The 14,278-nt window shown below is 44.5% G+C and overlaps 1 protein-coding gene across 3 annotated transcripts in view; it reads left to right on the plus strand.

Annotated features, from left to right (window-relative positions):
• PTPN5 (protein tyrosine phosphatase non-receptor type 5) overlaps positions 1-11,130 on the plus strand; it is a 117,160-nt gene extending 106,030 nt beyond the window's left edge. For all 3 annotated transcript variants that reach the window (XM_051963975.1, XM_051963974.1, XM_051963976.1), the window contains 6 exons: positions 5,781-5,860; positions 6,755-6,892; positions 7,006-7,116; positions 8,837-8,997; positions 9,102-9,215; positions 9,748-11,130. In XM_051963975.1, coding sequence (XP_051819935.1) covers positions 5,781-5,860; positions 6,755-6,892; positions 7,006-7,116; positions 8,837-8,997; positions 9,102-9,215; positions 9,748-9,862 — 719 coding nt within the window. In that variant the 3' untranslated portion in view covers positions 9,863-11,130. The remainder of the gene's footprint in view (positions 1-5,780; positions 5,861-6,754; positions 6,893-7,005; positions 7,117-8,836; positions 8,998-9,101; positions 9,216-9,747) is intronic.
• The last annotated feature ends 3,148 nt before the right edge of the window (positions 11,131-14,278 follow it).

Raw genomic sequence — 14,278 nt, forward strand, 5'->3', positions numbered from 1 at the left:
AACTGAGGCAGATAAAGGTTAAGTGATGTGCCCAGTATCACACAGCTAATATATATATAAGAGGATTTATATGCAGGTTTTTTTTTATTCTAGGCCCAGCATTCTACCTACTGTCTGTCTATTTTATCTATCTGTTTGTCTATCTATCTGTATGTGTAAATATGGATACATACATAAAGTTGTATGTATTTTATGTGCATATAGTGTTTGATTTATTGTGCATATGGATATGTTTACATATATATTGTGTTTATATAATGTGGGCGTATAATCTAATAATCTATGTAAACACTCCACTTATATATGTTTATACACACTATATGAGTCTAGGAAAATTGTTGTTTAATTGTATATCTTTTTATTTCTGTGGGTTCTAAAAGTTTAAAATGAAGATATAGACTTGATCACTTTTTCCTTCCCATTATACTCCCTATATTCAGTGGCAAAGGCCTCTCCAAATGCACACACAATAAAGGGGAAATAAGGAAAAAAACATACACAAAGTTTTTGTTCCAGATGGGATTGATAAAAGGAGATTCTTAAAGTTCCCCAAGTCCGCATCCACCTTGGGATAGTAATAGAGCAATTCTGTAAAACATGGCTTCCTAGTTTCCCCTTTTGTACAGAAAAGACCCCATCTCTGTAAGGCACTAGGGATGTTTCCTCGCATTACAAAGGCTCTATGATGATGGGGGGGGCAAAAAAAAGTTATGTTGCCTCCATTTCTATCTTTATGTTTTCGCATCTTAGAATGCTGTGGTTGGTTGATGAGCTAAAGGAGAGAAGGAAGAAAGTGAAGAAAAAAAAAAGAGACTGATTCACCCAAAGCTAAGATAGGAATTTCCTTTTCATGGCCTTGGTTAGATATCTCAATGACTCTCCTCTGTACAGGGGATCATGACCTCCTAAAAAGAACCAAAGTATCAATGGTTATTCAAAGCCTGAATTTCCAATTAACTCTTAAACTCTCAAATCAGTCTCTAGATCAGTAGTTCTCAAAGTATGGTCTAGAGAATCCTGGGGATCTCTGAAACCCTTTTAGAGGGACTACAAATTCAAAAATAGTTTTTATTTCCAATATGGTAAATGTCTATAAATATAATCCAGATAAACAAAAAAACTTTGGAGAGATCCTCAATAAGTTTTAATAGGATAAAGATACTGAAAACAAAAGTTTGAGAACCACTGCTCTAGATTCTAAAGCAAGCAGTAGGGATAGTAAATAACTAAATGTTCAATCTGGGCTTTTAAAAAATAGTTTCTATATTGGGACATCTTGCTTCTATAGGATAGAAGGTCAGGGATTATATATTTAGCACAGTACCTGGCACAAAGTAAACATTTAATGTGTATCTTTTCACTGGTTGTTGACTGAGGGAACAATTGTTCAAGGCTAGAAGGCTTCTTTCCCCACTGTTAACCTTCCCCCTCTGAACTGAGGTCATCTGTGGATTCTCAAGACCTAACAGGAATAGTTTCCAAAGGAAAGAATGAGTAGGGGGATTGGAGAGTCAGAGGCCCTGGGGTCTTTACCTTTCTCCCATCTTGGGGCTTTATGATGCAAAGAAGAATAATGGGTAGCAGAGTAAGGATTCAGAGTTAGCAAGATTACCTAAAGTACATCAGAAAGAAGCATATCCCTGATGTGTTGTTATATTCCCTATAGAGTATAGTAAGGGAGGTAAGAGTGTGGCTAATACTCTGTGGCTAAAGAAATTATTGAAGCTGCAGATGGTATTGCATAGTGGATAGAATCCTGAATTCAGAGTCCAGAGTTCAAATCCCATCTCAGATGCTTCCTAGTTGTGTGACTCTGGGCCATACACTTAACTTATCTGAGCCTGTTTCTTCATCTACAAAACTGGGAGAATGTTATCATCTGCCTCACAAAACTATTATGAGGACCATATAAATGTAAGGTATTAATTGTAGCTGTTTTATCATTATCATTAATATAGGGGAAAATGAGTTAGGGCTGACTTTGGATTCATGTAAGTATAAACCAAAGACCCCAAGCCTCCGCTAAGGCACTAAACCTAAGGGTCTGAGATGAAAGCAGACACAGGTACAGAAGTAGGGACTTTAAGCCAGGAAGGTCAGCCCTACAACAGAAGATAAGCCACGTAGATGTCAGCCATCATACTGTGTGTTTGATTCTGGGCTACTGAAGTTCTATTCTTTCATCAGGTATGGACCCACCTCACCCCACAATATCAAAGCTGCTTTGGAAACAAACACCATTCCTCCTTTCTTAAATATTCCCTCAGATGTGGAAGCTTGGTAGGATCCCATAAATAGGTTTTTAGCAGATCCAGCACGTGTGTAGTGCTCACCGGTTTTCACGCACTCCCCTTGGATAGGAGATGATCCTGGCCAGATCTCTCAGTCCTGGAGGCAACCATCCTTCCACAGGTCTGGGATCTCTTGGACAATGAATTTTTACTGCCCATTCACTGTGGTGTTTTTCTTTCTTTTTTTTTTAATAATATAATGGTTCTCTGGGAGCAGGTTTCTTGGGGAGGTTTTCTGGAGGCAGCCTTAGTTTCAGTTAAAAGTAATAATCACTCCAAATGCAGCCAGCTGATAAAATGCAAACATTTATTTTCTCCTTCCAAAATAGCCTGGTTAGTTTTTCTTGGTGGCCTATCTTTCTGCTTGGTTCCAAGAGCTCTTGCAGTTGTCCTTTGCCTCTGATTTCTTCAGCCTCCAGCCAGCACAAAGGTGGAAGATGGAATGAATCTGTCTTGCCTGCCTCCGAGAGAGGGTTTCTCTCTGAACTCACTCAACTGGCTCACTGAAGCTCTATTTATGCTCCTTCTCCAAGAATGGGATTGTGGGATCCGAGAGTGGGATTATGGGTTTCCTCCCAGAGCGCTCTCTGGCCCTAAGAGCTTCTTGCTTATATGAGCTCTCTAAAGGAGTGAACACAAGCATTGTTTCTATCAGTTCTACTTAGTACCTTGTTTCTTCTGGCCTATAACATCTTCTTGTAAGATCAGATCAATCATACTGAACTATGTTAAATTAGATAAATATTGTCTCTATCAAATCTAATGAGTTAACACTTTGTAAGGATTCCAACAATTCACAATTAATGATATTGGACAAAGTATGGATAGGAAAGAGGGAAGAAATGGAAGTAAGACCTGTGTAACAGTTTATAATCTCTACCAGATTGACTGATCCATCAGGTGGCCAAATTTGGCTTTCACAACATTACATTCACTGGCAGATTGCAACATCTCGAATATAGATGACACTAAACTTGATCTAATAAAAAGTATTGCCCCACAGTCCTTGATTGAGCATGTAGGCAGTTTGAAGGTTCTTGGTTCTTATGGTTGGTATGGATGATGATGAAGAACCATTCTCCATTCAAGATGATTTCTTAATACTCCAGATTTAGCTTTTACTATTTAATAAATAGCTCTTTCTCAGTATTTGGTTTTCTTCTGCACTGAACAGCTCATAGAAGAAGCCTGAAAGAATAAGAAAGTTGAAGCAGAAAGTACTATGAAAAGACAGGCCCATCCCCTTCTCTACAAGGAGCTGTTTCTGGGGACCCAACAAAATGAAGATGGAGATAGGTGAAGTGGGCCTTTAGCTCTTTAAATATATGTTACATGCCCAGAAAGCCTGGAGGTACTTTAGCAGATTGGTAAGAGGTGCCGTCAGAGTGGGAAATATGGGAATAAAATGATAGTAGTGACCCATAAAGCAAAGGAACTGTCAGTCTTTCATGGAGTCAAAGATCCCACCTTGAATAGATCTATATACATATACAAGGAATTCAACCTTCCTCCTCGAACTAACATTTCTTTGATTGGGTAATTCACTGGTGCTGGCATTAACACTGAAATAACTCTAAAACTAGTTTGATATATTGGGCAAAGTCCTGTGAATATATGAGGACATCACCAAGGTAACCCACAACTCCTTGGCCCAGTTATGTAATAGCAAATCTGTGGATCTTATGCAAACCAAAACAATTTAATCTGATATTCATGTAAGCCATGCTGAATCTGGAAGACCTTCATCACCCTTCTGTATTCAGTCAAGATGTAGGCTCACCAGAAATCCCATTTTGTTGAATGTTGGTGCCTTGGCCATCTGTTCTATTGGGCAGGCTATGGAGAACCATAGATGATGAGGATTCTCTAGTCACTAACAGTCATCTTTCACTCCATTTCTCTTAAGCAAATACTAAGAGGATTCCAGCCAGAGAGATGAAGGACCAGACAAATCCCTCTCAATTCTGCTCAAGAACTGACACAGGGCCCCAGACTTTGTCCTGATCAATAAACAGATGAGAGCAAGAACTGGGACTTGTAGAAAGAGATTGCTCACATTATCATGTGACCTGTATAAGTGTGACTTCTCTGGCCCCCACTATGCTAAACACACTAGTCCTAGGAAGAAATGTCTTATTCAGGGTCTAATTCAGTGCCATGGCTAGATGCAACATCTATCCTAGAGGATATATTCAGAAGTACTGAAGGTGCAGAAGGTGACTTCCAACAGGTTCTGAGATTGTTAGGTGTACCAGGACAGCTGACCAATCTCTGTCACTATTAGTAAGAGAGACAAAAAGACAGAAAGAGAGAGAGAGAGACAAAGAGAAACAGAGACAGAGAGCAAGACAGAGACAGAAAGAGAGACAGAGAGAGACAGAGAGAGAGAGAGAGAAAGAAAACAGAGACAGAGAGAAAGACAGAGACAGAGAGAGACAGAGAAAGAGAAAAAGAGACAGAGAGAGATGGAGAGATCAGGTTATGTTCACGTGAGCCCCTTGTACTATATCCCCACACTCAATATGACTTGATTGTTTGAGTCACTAGTCCAGAATCACATGGATATCCATTGGCTGTATCAGCTGTCGTTAGGATGTATGCAATTCCTGGGATGCCTACTTTCTGTGAACTAGAACCAGATCCTACTAAAACCCAAGATTTGCAGGATTGTGGCAGCTTAATCCTGAAGGTCAGAAATGGATGGACCATGGGACAAACTTTAGGGCTTGGTTGACCTGGGGAAGAAAGTTTTTTTGGTTTGTTTTTTTGTTTTTTTGTTTTTTCACTACCATAAAACTTCTTTCCCTATAACTTCTGGCAGTTTATAGTATAGAAGACTTCCTGCCTGAATGAAATGCTACACTTGAATAACTTGGGCAAATCCTACAGTTACCCTCAACCTATACCCGTGCCTCCTCTCATCAAGTAGATTCCCCAAATGTGGTTTGGGTAGGCTCTAGGTAGAGCTATCACTAGCTATAGCTGCTCCTGAAACAAATTGGTTGAATCAGAAATGGCAAAGGGATAGGATACAGTGACACAGTTCTATCCACATGGAACAGAAAGGTGAAGGGACAGAAAAGTCCCGGGTATAGGATATATGGCCATAATCTGGAATGTCTGACTAGGAAGGTGGAGGGAAAGGGAAGATGTGGTGACATGCTGCCTCAAAAAAGACTTCTATCTTAGATTTCTCACTTTAAGAAATGGGTGAGGGGTCCTTTTCTCCTTGGATGGAGGGATGGAGAAGAATAGTCCAATGGCCATCAGACAGAATCTTGGCAGGATGATCCAGAGTGGTTGTACCACAAAATTCTTAAAGTCACTGATTGGAGATTTTGTTGAAAAGAAAGCACACTCCTCTCAAGACATAGGCACCTTAGGCCAGTTGTCCCTTGTTTGTTACAAATCTGGTGTTAGAAGAGAATAACTTCAATTATTATAGCAGAACAAGGAACAAGTCAATGACTTCACCTCTTTCTTTCCTAGACCCCCACAGCAGGGTATGCCTTACCTCGCCAGACCAAGATGACCCCCTGAACTCGTACATCAATGCCAACTATATAAGGGTGAGTAACCCCTGCTCTTAATATCTTGTCTAAGGTCCCTAGACTACTCTAGCCCAACCATTCTATCATCCTTGAGGAGAAGAGCCAATAAGGTGAATCCCACTCTCTTCCCCCATATGTGGCAAGAAAGAAAAATTCAGAATGACTTGGGAGGACTAGAGTATTAACTCATCCTTGCTTCAGATTCATATATTAGGACAGAGCAATGGAGGTTTCTACAACTGGGGTATCCCTAGAACTGGGATAAAAAGGAACCTACTCCTCAGCTTTGAAGGCAAGGGGAGAGAGGTAACCTGACTAGTACAGTCAGATTTAATTATCTGAATTTGATTCACCCAAACCATGTAATTATATTTATAGGAGTGCATATTTCTGGGGCAGCTAGGTGGTACATTCAGGACTGATCTCAGACTAGCTGGGTGACCTTGGGCAAGTCATTTAAGCCTGTCCTATTTGCCTCCCTTTCCTTCTCTATAAAATTAACTAGAGAAGGAAGTGGCAAACTACTCCAATATCTTTGCCAAGAAAACCCCATGAAGAGTTGGACCTGACTGAAACCACTGACCAACATTTCTGGAATTTCTGTCTTCCTTTTTTTGCTACTTACAGAAAAGAATTTACTAAAATGACTGGAAAACATTAACAAGATTTCTGGGAAAATTTCAATTTCAAGGCATCTATCCAAAAAAATTTATTCAAATGCTAATTACAAAACATTCTTCTCTAAGATTGAATTAGATCTCTTATGGACTCATGCTAGGCAATCCTTTGTTAGCCTTTTTTAATTAACAATATGTCTTGTCTGAGATATGTCAAATCAATGAAAGTTAACTGTAGAGAGAGAACCTATGTGATGATGATACAAGCCTTCCTCCCCCTACCTGTGGCTATTAGGGCTATGGAGGGGAGGAGAAGGTGTACATCGCCACTCAGGGACCCATCGTCAACACCGTGAGTGACTTCTGGCGGATGGTGTGGCAAGAGCACGCCCCCATTATTGTGATGATCACCAACATTGAAGAAATGAATGAGGTAGAACCAGCGGTGTCTCTGTGATGGGTGGAGGAGGTGGGAATAAGGGGGGTTGGTCTGGGGTGGACTTAGTCAAAGAGCCATTTCACCAAGTGCGCCTTGGACACCTACAGAAATGCACAGAGTACTGGCCAGAGGAGCGAGTTGTATATGACGGGGTGGAGATCACAGTGAAGCAGGTCATACAGGCTGATGACTACCGGCTTCGTCTTATCACCCTGAGGGTAAGAGCTTGGGCTGAGGGGTGCTGGGGGCCAGAGTTGGTGATGACTGAGAAAAGATGGACCAGCCTGAGGGGTCAGAGTAGGCAGCTAGTCTAACCCACTCACACACTAGATTAGAACAGAACCATTCCTTGGGAAAGGTGTTGGGGGTTTTATGTGTGTGTGTGTTTTTTTTGGGGGGAAGCCACCGATGTGGGACTTTAGGAGCTCTAGGGAAGAGGATCCAAAATAGTCTGCCAGGTAAGGATGGTGCCCATGGCAAGAATCCCTGTTCCTATTACCTGTCTGAACAGGTCAGCCTTGCATCCATGTTGTTGTTCCTCTCTCCCTTGTATATAATACCCTGTAAGCTTGTAAAACCCAATATAGACTTTATCTTGCCTGATGAACACAACAAACATGCCTCTGAGTTAGGTAAGGCAAAAAATTAGCATCTCCATTTATGAGGAAATAGGGGCCCCCAAAAGTAATAAAAATGCTTGTGGTCATAAAGTGAGTTACTGACAGGCTGGGACAGTGAAATAGGTATAGACTTGTAGTCTAGTCTTCTTGCTATCCCTCTACTGTCACCTGTCTTTTCATTCCATCCTTGGACTATTTGGAATCCAAGGGGAAATGGAGAGAGTCCAATAGCTGTACCCATGTATTATTAAACTTGGTGGCTCCAGAGAAAGCCAGAGTAGGAGGAACAGTGATTGTGCTTCCCTTTCTGGCTCTTTTACTACAAAGAAAAATCAAAAAGAACCAAAGAAAAGGTAGTATGGGAAAAGCAGGCAGACTCCAAGGGAAGTTACTGTGATGTAGCAGAAAGATCCTAAGATTTAGAACCTAAGATCTGAGTTCAAATTCCAGTTCTATTAATCATCACCTGTGTGTCTTTTAGGAATTTATTTAACTTCCCTAAGCACTGGTTTCCTTTTCAGTAAAACAAGGTGGCTGAACCAGATCAGGGATGTCAAACATTCCTCAGTGTGGCCAAGCCAGATTAAAATGCAATTGGAAAATATTTAATGAAATAAATAAAAATACAAAAGGAGTTTTAAATTAAATCAATATGTGGCCTGCAGGGATCCTTAGATATGGATGATTATTATTTGAACTTGACATCACTAGACCAGGCCAGGGAATTGACAAGGTCCCTTTCAACTTTCAGTCCTATTTGGGGTAGATTTTATCCCGTCCAGAAATAACCTGAGAGATCCATCAGTATCAGAATCCTACTAAGATCGAAGACAAGAGAGCAGTCTGGGAGATCTCCCCACGACCCCTAACTCTCAACAAATTGAGGCTTCCATGTGGTCCAAGACAGGCAGGAGGGAGGCCCAGGTTAGGCGGGTGCTGACAGGGGCTTATATATACCCATTGAATCTGTGGAGTAGTTCCTTAACTGTGAAGTTAGCACAACAGGGTATAGTGCCCGGAGAGAAGTTCTGGCTGAGGGAGAGACTGAGCACTTTTCACTTGTCTTCATGTTGTGGGGCTTAGATAGATCGATGGACTAAAATCAAGTCAGGGGGTCTCACTCTCTGGTTTAGAAAGGAACTTTCCAACTGTCTTCTTGTTGAGGGGGCTTGGAAAAATTGATGGAATAAAATCAAGTCTGGGGGTTCTGGTTCAGAGAGGGGGACTTCCCACCTCCCTTCACCTTGCGGGGCTTAGGTAGGTGGATGGGCTAAAATCAATCAGGGGGTCTCACTCCTGGCATCTGTCGCTCCGGCAGAGTGGGACTGAGGAGCGTGGCCTAAGGCATTACTGGTTCACCTCGTGGCCAGACCAGAAGACCCCGGATCGGGCCCCCCCACTGTTGCAGCTGGTCCTGGAGGTGGAGGAAGCTGCGGGCTGGGAGGGGCGGAGCTTCGCGCCCATCATCGTTCACTGCAGGTAGGGCCCCGCGTGCTGCCGCCCGCCCCCACCTCTCCCCAGCCGGCGCCTTTGCCCCGTCCGCGCCAGGTCTGATTGACTCAGAGGCCTCTCTGTGCCCCCAGTGCCGGAATCGGGAGGACCGGCTGCTTCATTGCCACCAGCATTTGCTGCAAGCAGCTGCAACGAGAGGGTGTGGTGGACATCCTGAAGACTACCTGTCAGCTGCGTCAGGACAGGTCAGCCTCGGGGCGGCTGGGGCGGGGCAGGCGGTCGGGGCGGGTCTGTCCTGGAGGACTATTACTCGGGCTGGGCCCGAGGCCAGAGGGGGAAGGGACGAGGAGTCCCTTGGGGCAAGTGAAAATCAACTCCCAGTCCATCCGTCCAGCGGCTTAATGCTAAGTGCAGGGCACGGGGGAAAACAAGCTCTGCTTTCCAAGAGGATTTCTGCAGAACGGGGGGAAAACTTGGAGCCCGAGAAAGCTTCCCCCTGCGGGTCATTTCTTCCAGGAATGGCCTTTGGCGCCCTACCACTCATGGCAATGCAGACTAGATGGAAAAAAGCCTAGCCTCCCTGGTGGGGACAGAAAGAGGATCTCCCTTGAATCCCCCAGAACGATTAAAGCCCCTGTTTAAGTGCCTCACCCGCTGCTAGTACTCTCCAAGCCCTGAATAATGGTCCCAGTCCCAGCACCGCCTGGAAGCCGACTATTCCTCTCCCCCCCCCCCCTTTGACTCTCCTCCCATCCTCCCCTTCTTCTGCCCTGCCAGGGGCGGGATGATCCAGACCTGTGAGCAGTACCAGTTTGTACACCACGTCATGAGCCTGTATGAGAAGCAGCTTTCTTCCCAAGCCAAGGGGCCGGAGAGCGCAGCCCTGGCCTGACCTGCCTGGCCCCGGTGGAAGCCGCCAGGGCCCAGGAGCATCCCGAGCTCCTCCTTTTAGCTTTCTTTTGTTCTTCGCTTCATCTGCTTTGTCTGCACCAGCCGTGAGAACCCCTTCCAACTGCAGCTCTCTCTACTGTAAATACCAGGACAGGGCACCCCCTGCTGAGCCCTGCCCCCGCTCTGGCTTCCCCGGCTTCCCCCAGTCCTATTTTTTAACTTGATCCAAATATTGTATGTGCTGGACTCTGTGTATCCCACTGTCTGTCCATCTATTTCTGATGTTTTAACCGGACACTGTGTCTCCTCTGCCTGGGCTCGGAGCCCACTCTGGGGAGCAGCTTATTCCGGGGAGGGAGGGGGAGCCTTGGAACCCAGCTTACTAAGGGGAGCCAGGTACGGAGTAAACTCAGGGGGAGGGAGGGCTAATGAGTCATGGAGAGGAGGGATGGGGCCGGACTGCCCCCTGATTAGACCTTCTGCCTGCTCCTTCTACCCACAGCCTTAGGTTGCCCCCTCCCTGCCTTAGGCTTCTCCTCCTCTCGACTGGCTCTCCCCACCAATCCCCAACCTCAGTCTTATAACTTTACCCACCCTCCCACCCGCAGCCACAGACTGCCCTGCCCACTCCTCCCTTCTCCTCCCCAACCAAAGGCTGTCCTTTCCCCCAATCCCACTATTTTACTTCTACTTTAGTCTCCTCCTATCCATAAATTACCCCCTTTTCCCAAATCCAACCTTAGGTTCTCCCTTCCCCGTAATAATCACTGCCTACCCACTAGCCTCCTGAGGCTCCCCTTCCCCACCATCCCTATCCCCAAGGTGCAGGAGAACAATCACAAATTTTAATTGACCTCCCCCAACATCCAGAGAAGGAGTGCTTCTCTCCAGGCAGTCCCACCTCCTGGAGGAGAGGAAAGAGGGAGGGGAGGAGCTATGTTTTGGGGTACAAGGACTCCCCTTGAGAAGAACTGATGCCCCTGGGCCAAGTGTGGAGGGGTAGGGGCTGGCCCCAGTTCTGTGCAGAGTATTTTCCTGTGTCACTGTGGGGAAGCTCTTCCCAAATCGTGTATCCGTGGGTATGTTCCGTGTCCGTGAGTGTGTAGAGAACGCATCAGCAGGGTGTGCATGATTTTGGCAACGTGTTATCCTGGAGCCACGTGGTTTTATAGCTGACTTCAAGTATTTAATCTATGGCAGACTGAGGCGTCTTTTTATAACTGCTCGTGGTCACTGAATAGAGCAATAAACACCGCATTTTGAGCAAAATCGGCCTGCTCTGTGTGACTTACACACATATGTGCACACTTCACAGCCTCCCCCCAGCTCTGAATCTTTTTTCTGGGATCCGCCCCCCAAGAATTCATCTCTCATGTTTATTCTCCCAGTCAAGCCTCTGGGTCACCTCCTTCCTCCCTTCACCCCGAGACTGATAGATATTGGGGCCAATTTGTTGGCTTATAGTATTCAATTAAGGAAATGTTCATACTGCACTCTCCAGTAATCCCCAGAGAAATTCCCATATTCTTTACCCACTCCTACCGGAGAATCCAGAAAAGTTACTCCAACTCTAACTCTGATTCTGGACAACTTCCACCTTTTCCCAGTTACCGGTTTTCTTCTTGTGTGTGGATTTGGAAAGAAAGGAGACCAGGGTAGAGAGGGTTTCTGTTGCTCCAGAAGCCTGACTCCCACCGAAAAGGGGCCAGATGAGATGCAGCCTACAGACTTTGAAGACCAAAGTGTCGACATCAATAAGTTATCTTCAGGGTCCTTACCCCCTACTCTCCCTGAGCCCCTACAGGGCTCCTCCCCCTTCTTCTGGGATCTTTTCCCAAATCTTTACAGACATCTTCTCAGCTCTCTCCACCCCTATCTCATGTCCTCCCCTAGGGCCTCAAAGCAGCTGCAGCCCCAGGTTTTTTCCCTTTTAAGGCCCTGGATCGAAATGTCAATGTCACCTCCAGGGCCTGGGGGAATCCACCAGGCTTACATCCCAGCTCAGAGAACTATTCTGACCATAGCCCTCCCCAAAGGACAGAGCAAAAGTGGCTCAGATGACGGAGGTCAGACTTGCCCGGAAGGATGGGCTCTATCCCCTGGGATGGGGGGGGGAGGGCAGGAGCCAGGAATAACAGAACTGGAGCAGAGGAGAAGGGGGTGGTGGGGAACATCAACCCAGGACTAAGCCCAAGGACATCGATAATGGGGCAGAAAGGGGATGAATCACACACTTTGACCAACTTTCCTCACAGTCCTACCGGGCATCCTAAATCTTCCAAGGAGATCAAAATGGAGAAGTCTATTAATAGCCAAATCTACAGTGACTCATGGTGGAGGAGGGGGAGCGCAAAGCCCACTTATTCATTTTCCAGGTGTCCTGAACACAGGTCATTCCGAATGATGAACCCCAGGAAGAGTACCACCAGTGGAGGGAAAGATACCCCTTCTTGGAGAGTTGGATGGTTAAATAATACCTTTAGTACCTCAAGTTTGCCTTTTGCTCCCCTGACCTAATTTGAGTCTCCATTCTCATCCCATTTCAGAGACAAACCTTCTAATCCTTTCCAGAAATAGGTAGAAGTGGGTAGCTAAGGTAGCTAATGAGAAAATTCCCTCTATATGATCTGTTCTATTGTTCTGTTTTCAATCTCTACCAGGATCTTCATTACCTCCTACCCCAACCTACACGCCTTTGGCTCCCCTCAGCACAAACCTAACACATCAACAAACAAAACCAGAATCTGAGAGTCCCTCAGTTTGCTTTCCTTAGAGAGCACTGAATTTGGGAGTCGGTAGACCTGTGTCCCAATGATAATAATTCAGACATTTACTAGCTTTATTATTTGGGCAAGTTTAGACTAAAGAAAAAGGGTTTATAAAAGTATGCTGAAGTCTGTCATGTGGAAGAGAAGTTATTCTTCTTGCCCAAAAGGCAAAACTAGAAAGTTGCAGAAGCAGTTTTCTGCTGGAGGTAAGAAAACACTATCTGACAGTTATCTTGAAATTAAAAAAAAATAAATAAAAAAGGAATGATCTGCTATGGGAGGAAGTGAGTTTTACCTCACCACATATTTACAAGCACAGATGAGAAGATCTCCAGCCCAGTGTACTGAAGGATTCCTTCTCAGCTATGAGTCAGATTGGATGATGTCTGAGTTCTCTTCCAAAATTGAGATTTGGTGACTTGATCTCCCCATGCCTCACTTTGCTTGTCTATAAAATGAATACATTAATACTTGTACAACCCATTTCACCAAGTTGTTACCCAAAAAAAGACTTTGTAAACACTGAAGTGCTTAATAAATAGAATTATTTTCATTGTTATGGTAAGAAAGGCAAAATCACAGACCCTCACAGACGCAAGTTGCTTCTGGTAAGCTGTCCAAAAAACAGTGTGGATGTCAATCTCCAAAGATGTCTCTTCTGTCCACTTGGGGAAGGGGTCATTCTCGGCCCCCCTGCAGCTGCTGGCTTTGGCAAGAAATGGATCCCCTGGGAAGGAATATTTAAAGTGCTGCTGACTCCACTCCCTGTCTATCCAGAGCTGAGTGGGGAGGCAGCCACTATAGAGAAGTGTGAAGTGTAAGGATTGGAGCTGAAGATACAAAGAGCCTGAGTGTGGAGCCTCCAGGTACAAATCAGAATCCAAAGCTACTAGGAAAACAGCTCTGAAGGTAAAGTATCCAAAAATCTGGGATGAGGCTGACTCACCATTCCCATCATCCTCAAGGAGGATAATTGAGGGGAGAAGTAGGGAAAGAAGTGGAGGCACAAAGGGGAGAGAAAAGAATCAAAAGATGGGGAGTTAGACAGGAAAGTTGGGGCTTAACTGCTGATGTGGGCACTGAAAATAGGTAGGAAGGGTAGCCAGTTTTAAAGTATATGCTAGAGTAGGGCTTCTTAAACTTTTTCCACTCACAATCCGTTTTCACACAAAAATTTTTACATGACCCCTGGTATGTAGTTATACAAATCAAACATTTGCTGATAATAAGTAATAATTTTGTGACCTTCACATTTAGCTACAAGATTGAAAATTGCAGTTTGAGAAGCTTTGTGCTAGAGTATTATCCTAGAGATGATAGGCTTCAGCAATAACCTTCATATCACACATGGTAAACGGACTTCCTTGCGCATAAGAAGGTCTCGATCACTCTTTGAAAAAAGCATTGTTCTAGAAGTCAGAAAACCTGAGTTCTAGAGACGATTCCTCCATTGACTGTGAGACTTTGGGTAAATCATAGGAGTGAGAATGGGAAGGATGGAGACACGTAGAGCTTGGGGTCAGGGATTAAGCTATAAATCTTGGGATAGGTCTCAAGATAAATCTACAGGAAAACACAGCAAGTCACCTGAACCTAAACTTTCTCTTCTGTAAAATAGACTCTAAATGGCTACTTTACAAGGCTGTTAA

The sequence above is a fragment of the Antechinus flavipes genome, chromosome 6 (genome assembly GCF_016432865.1).
Source record: "Antechinus flavipes isolate AdamAnt ecotype Samford, QLD, Australia chromosome 6, AdamAnt_v2, whole genome shotgun sequence".
Taxonomy (NCBI): Eukaryota; Metazoa; Chordata; class Mammalia; order Dasyuromorphia; family Dasyuridae; genus Antechinus; species Antechinus flavipes.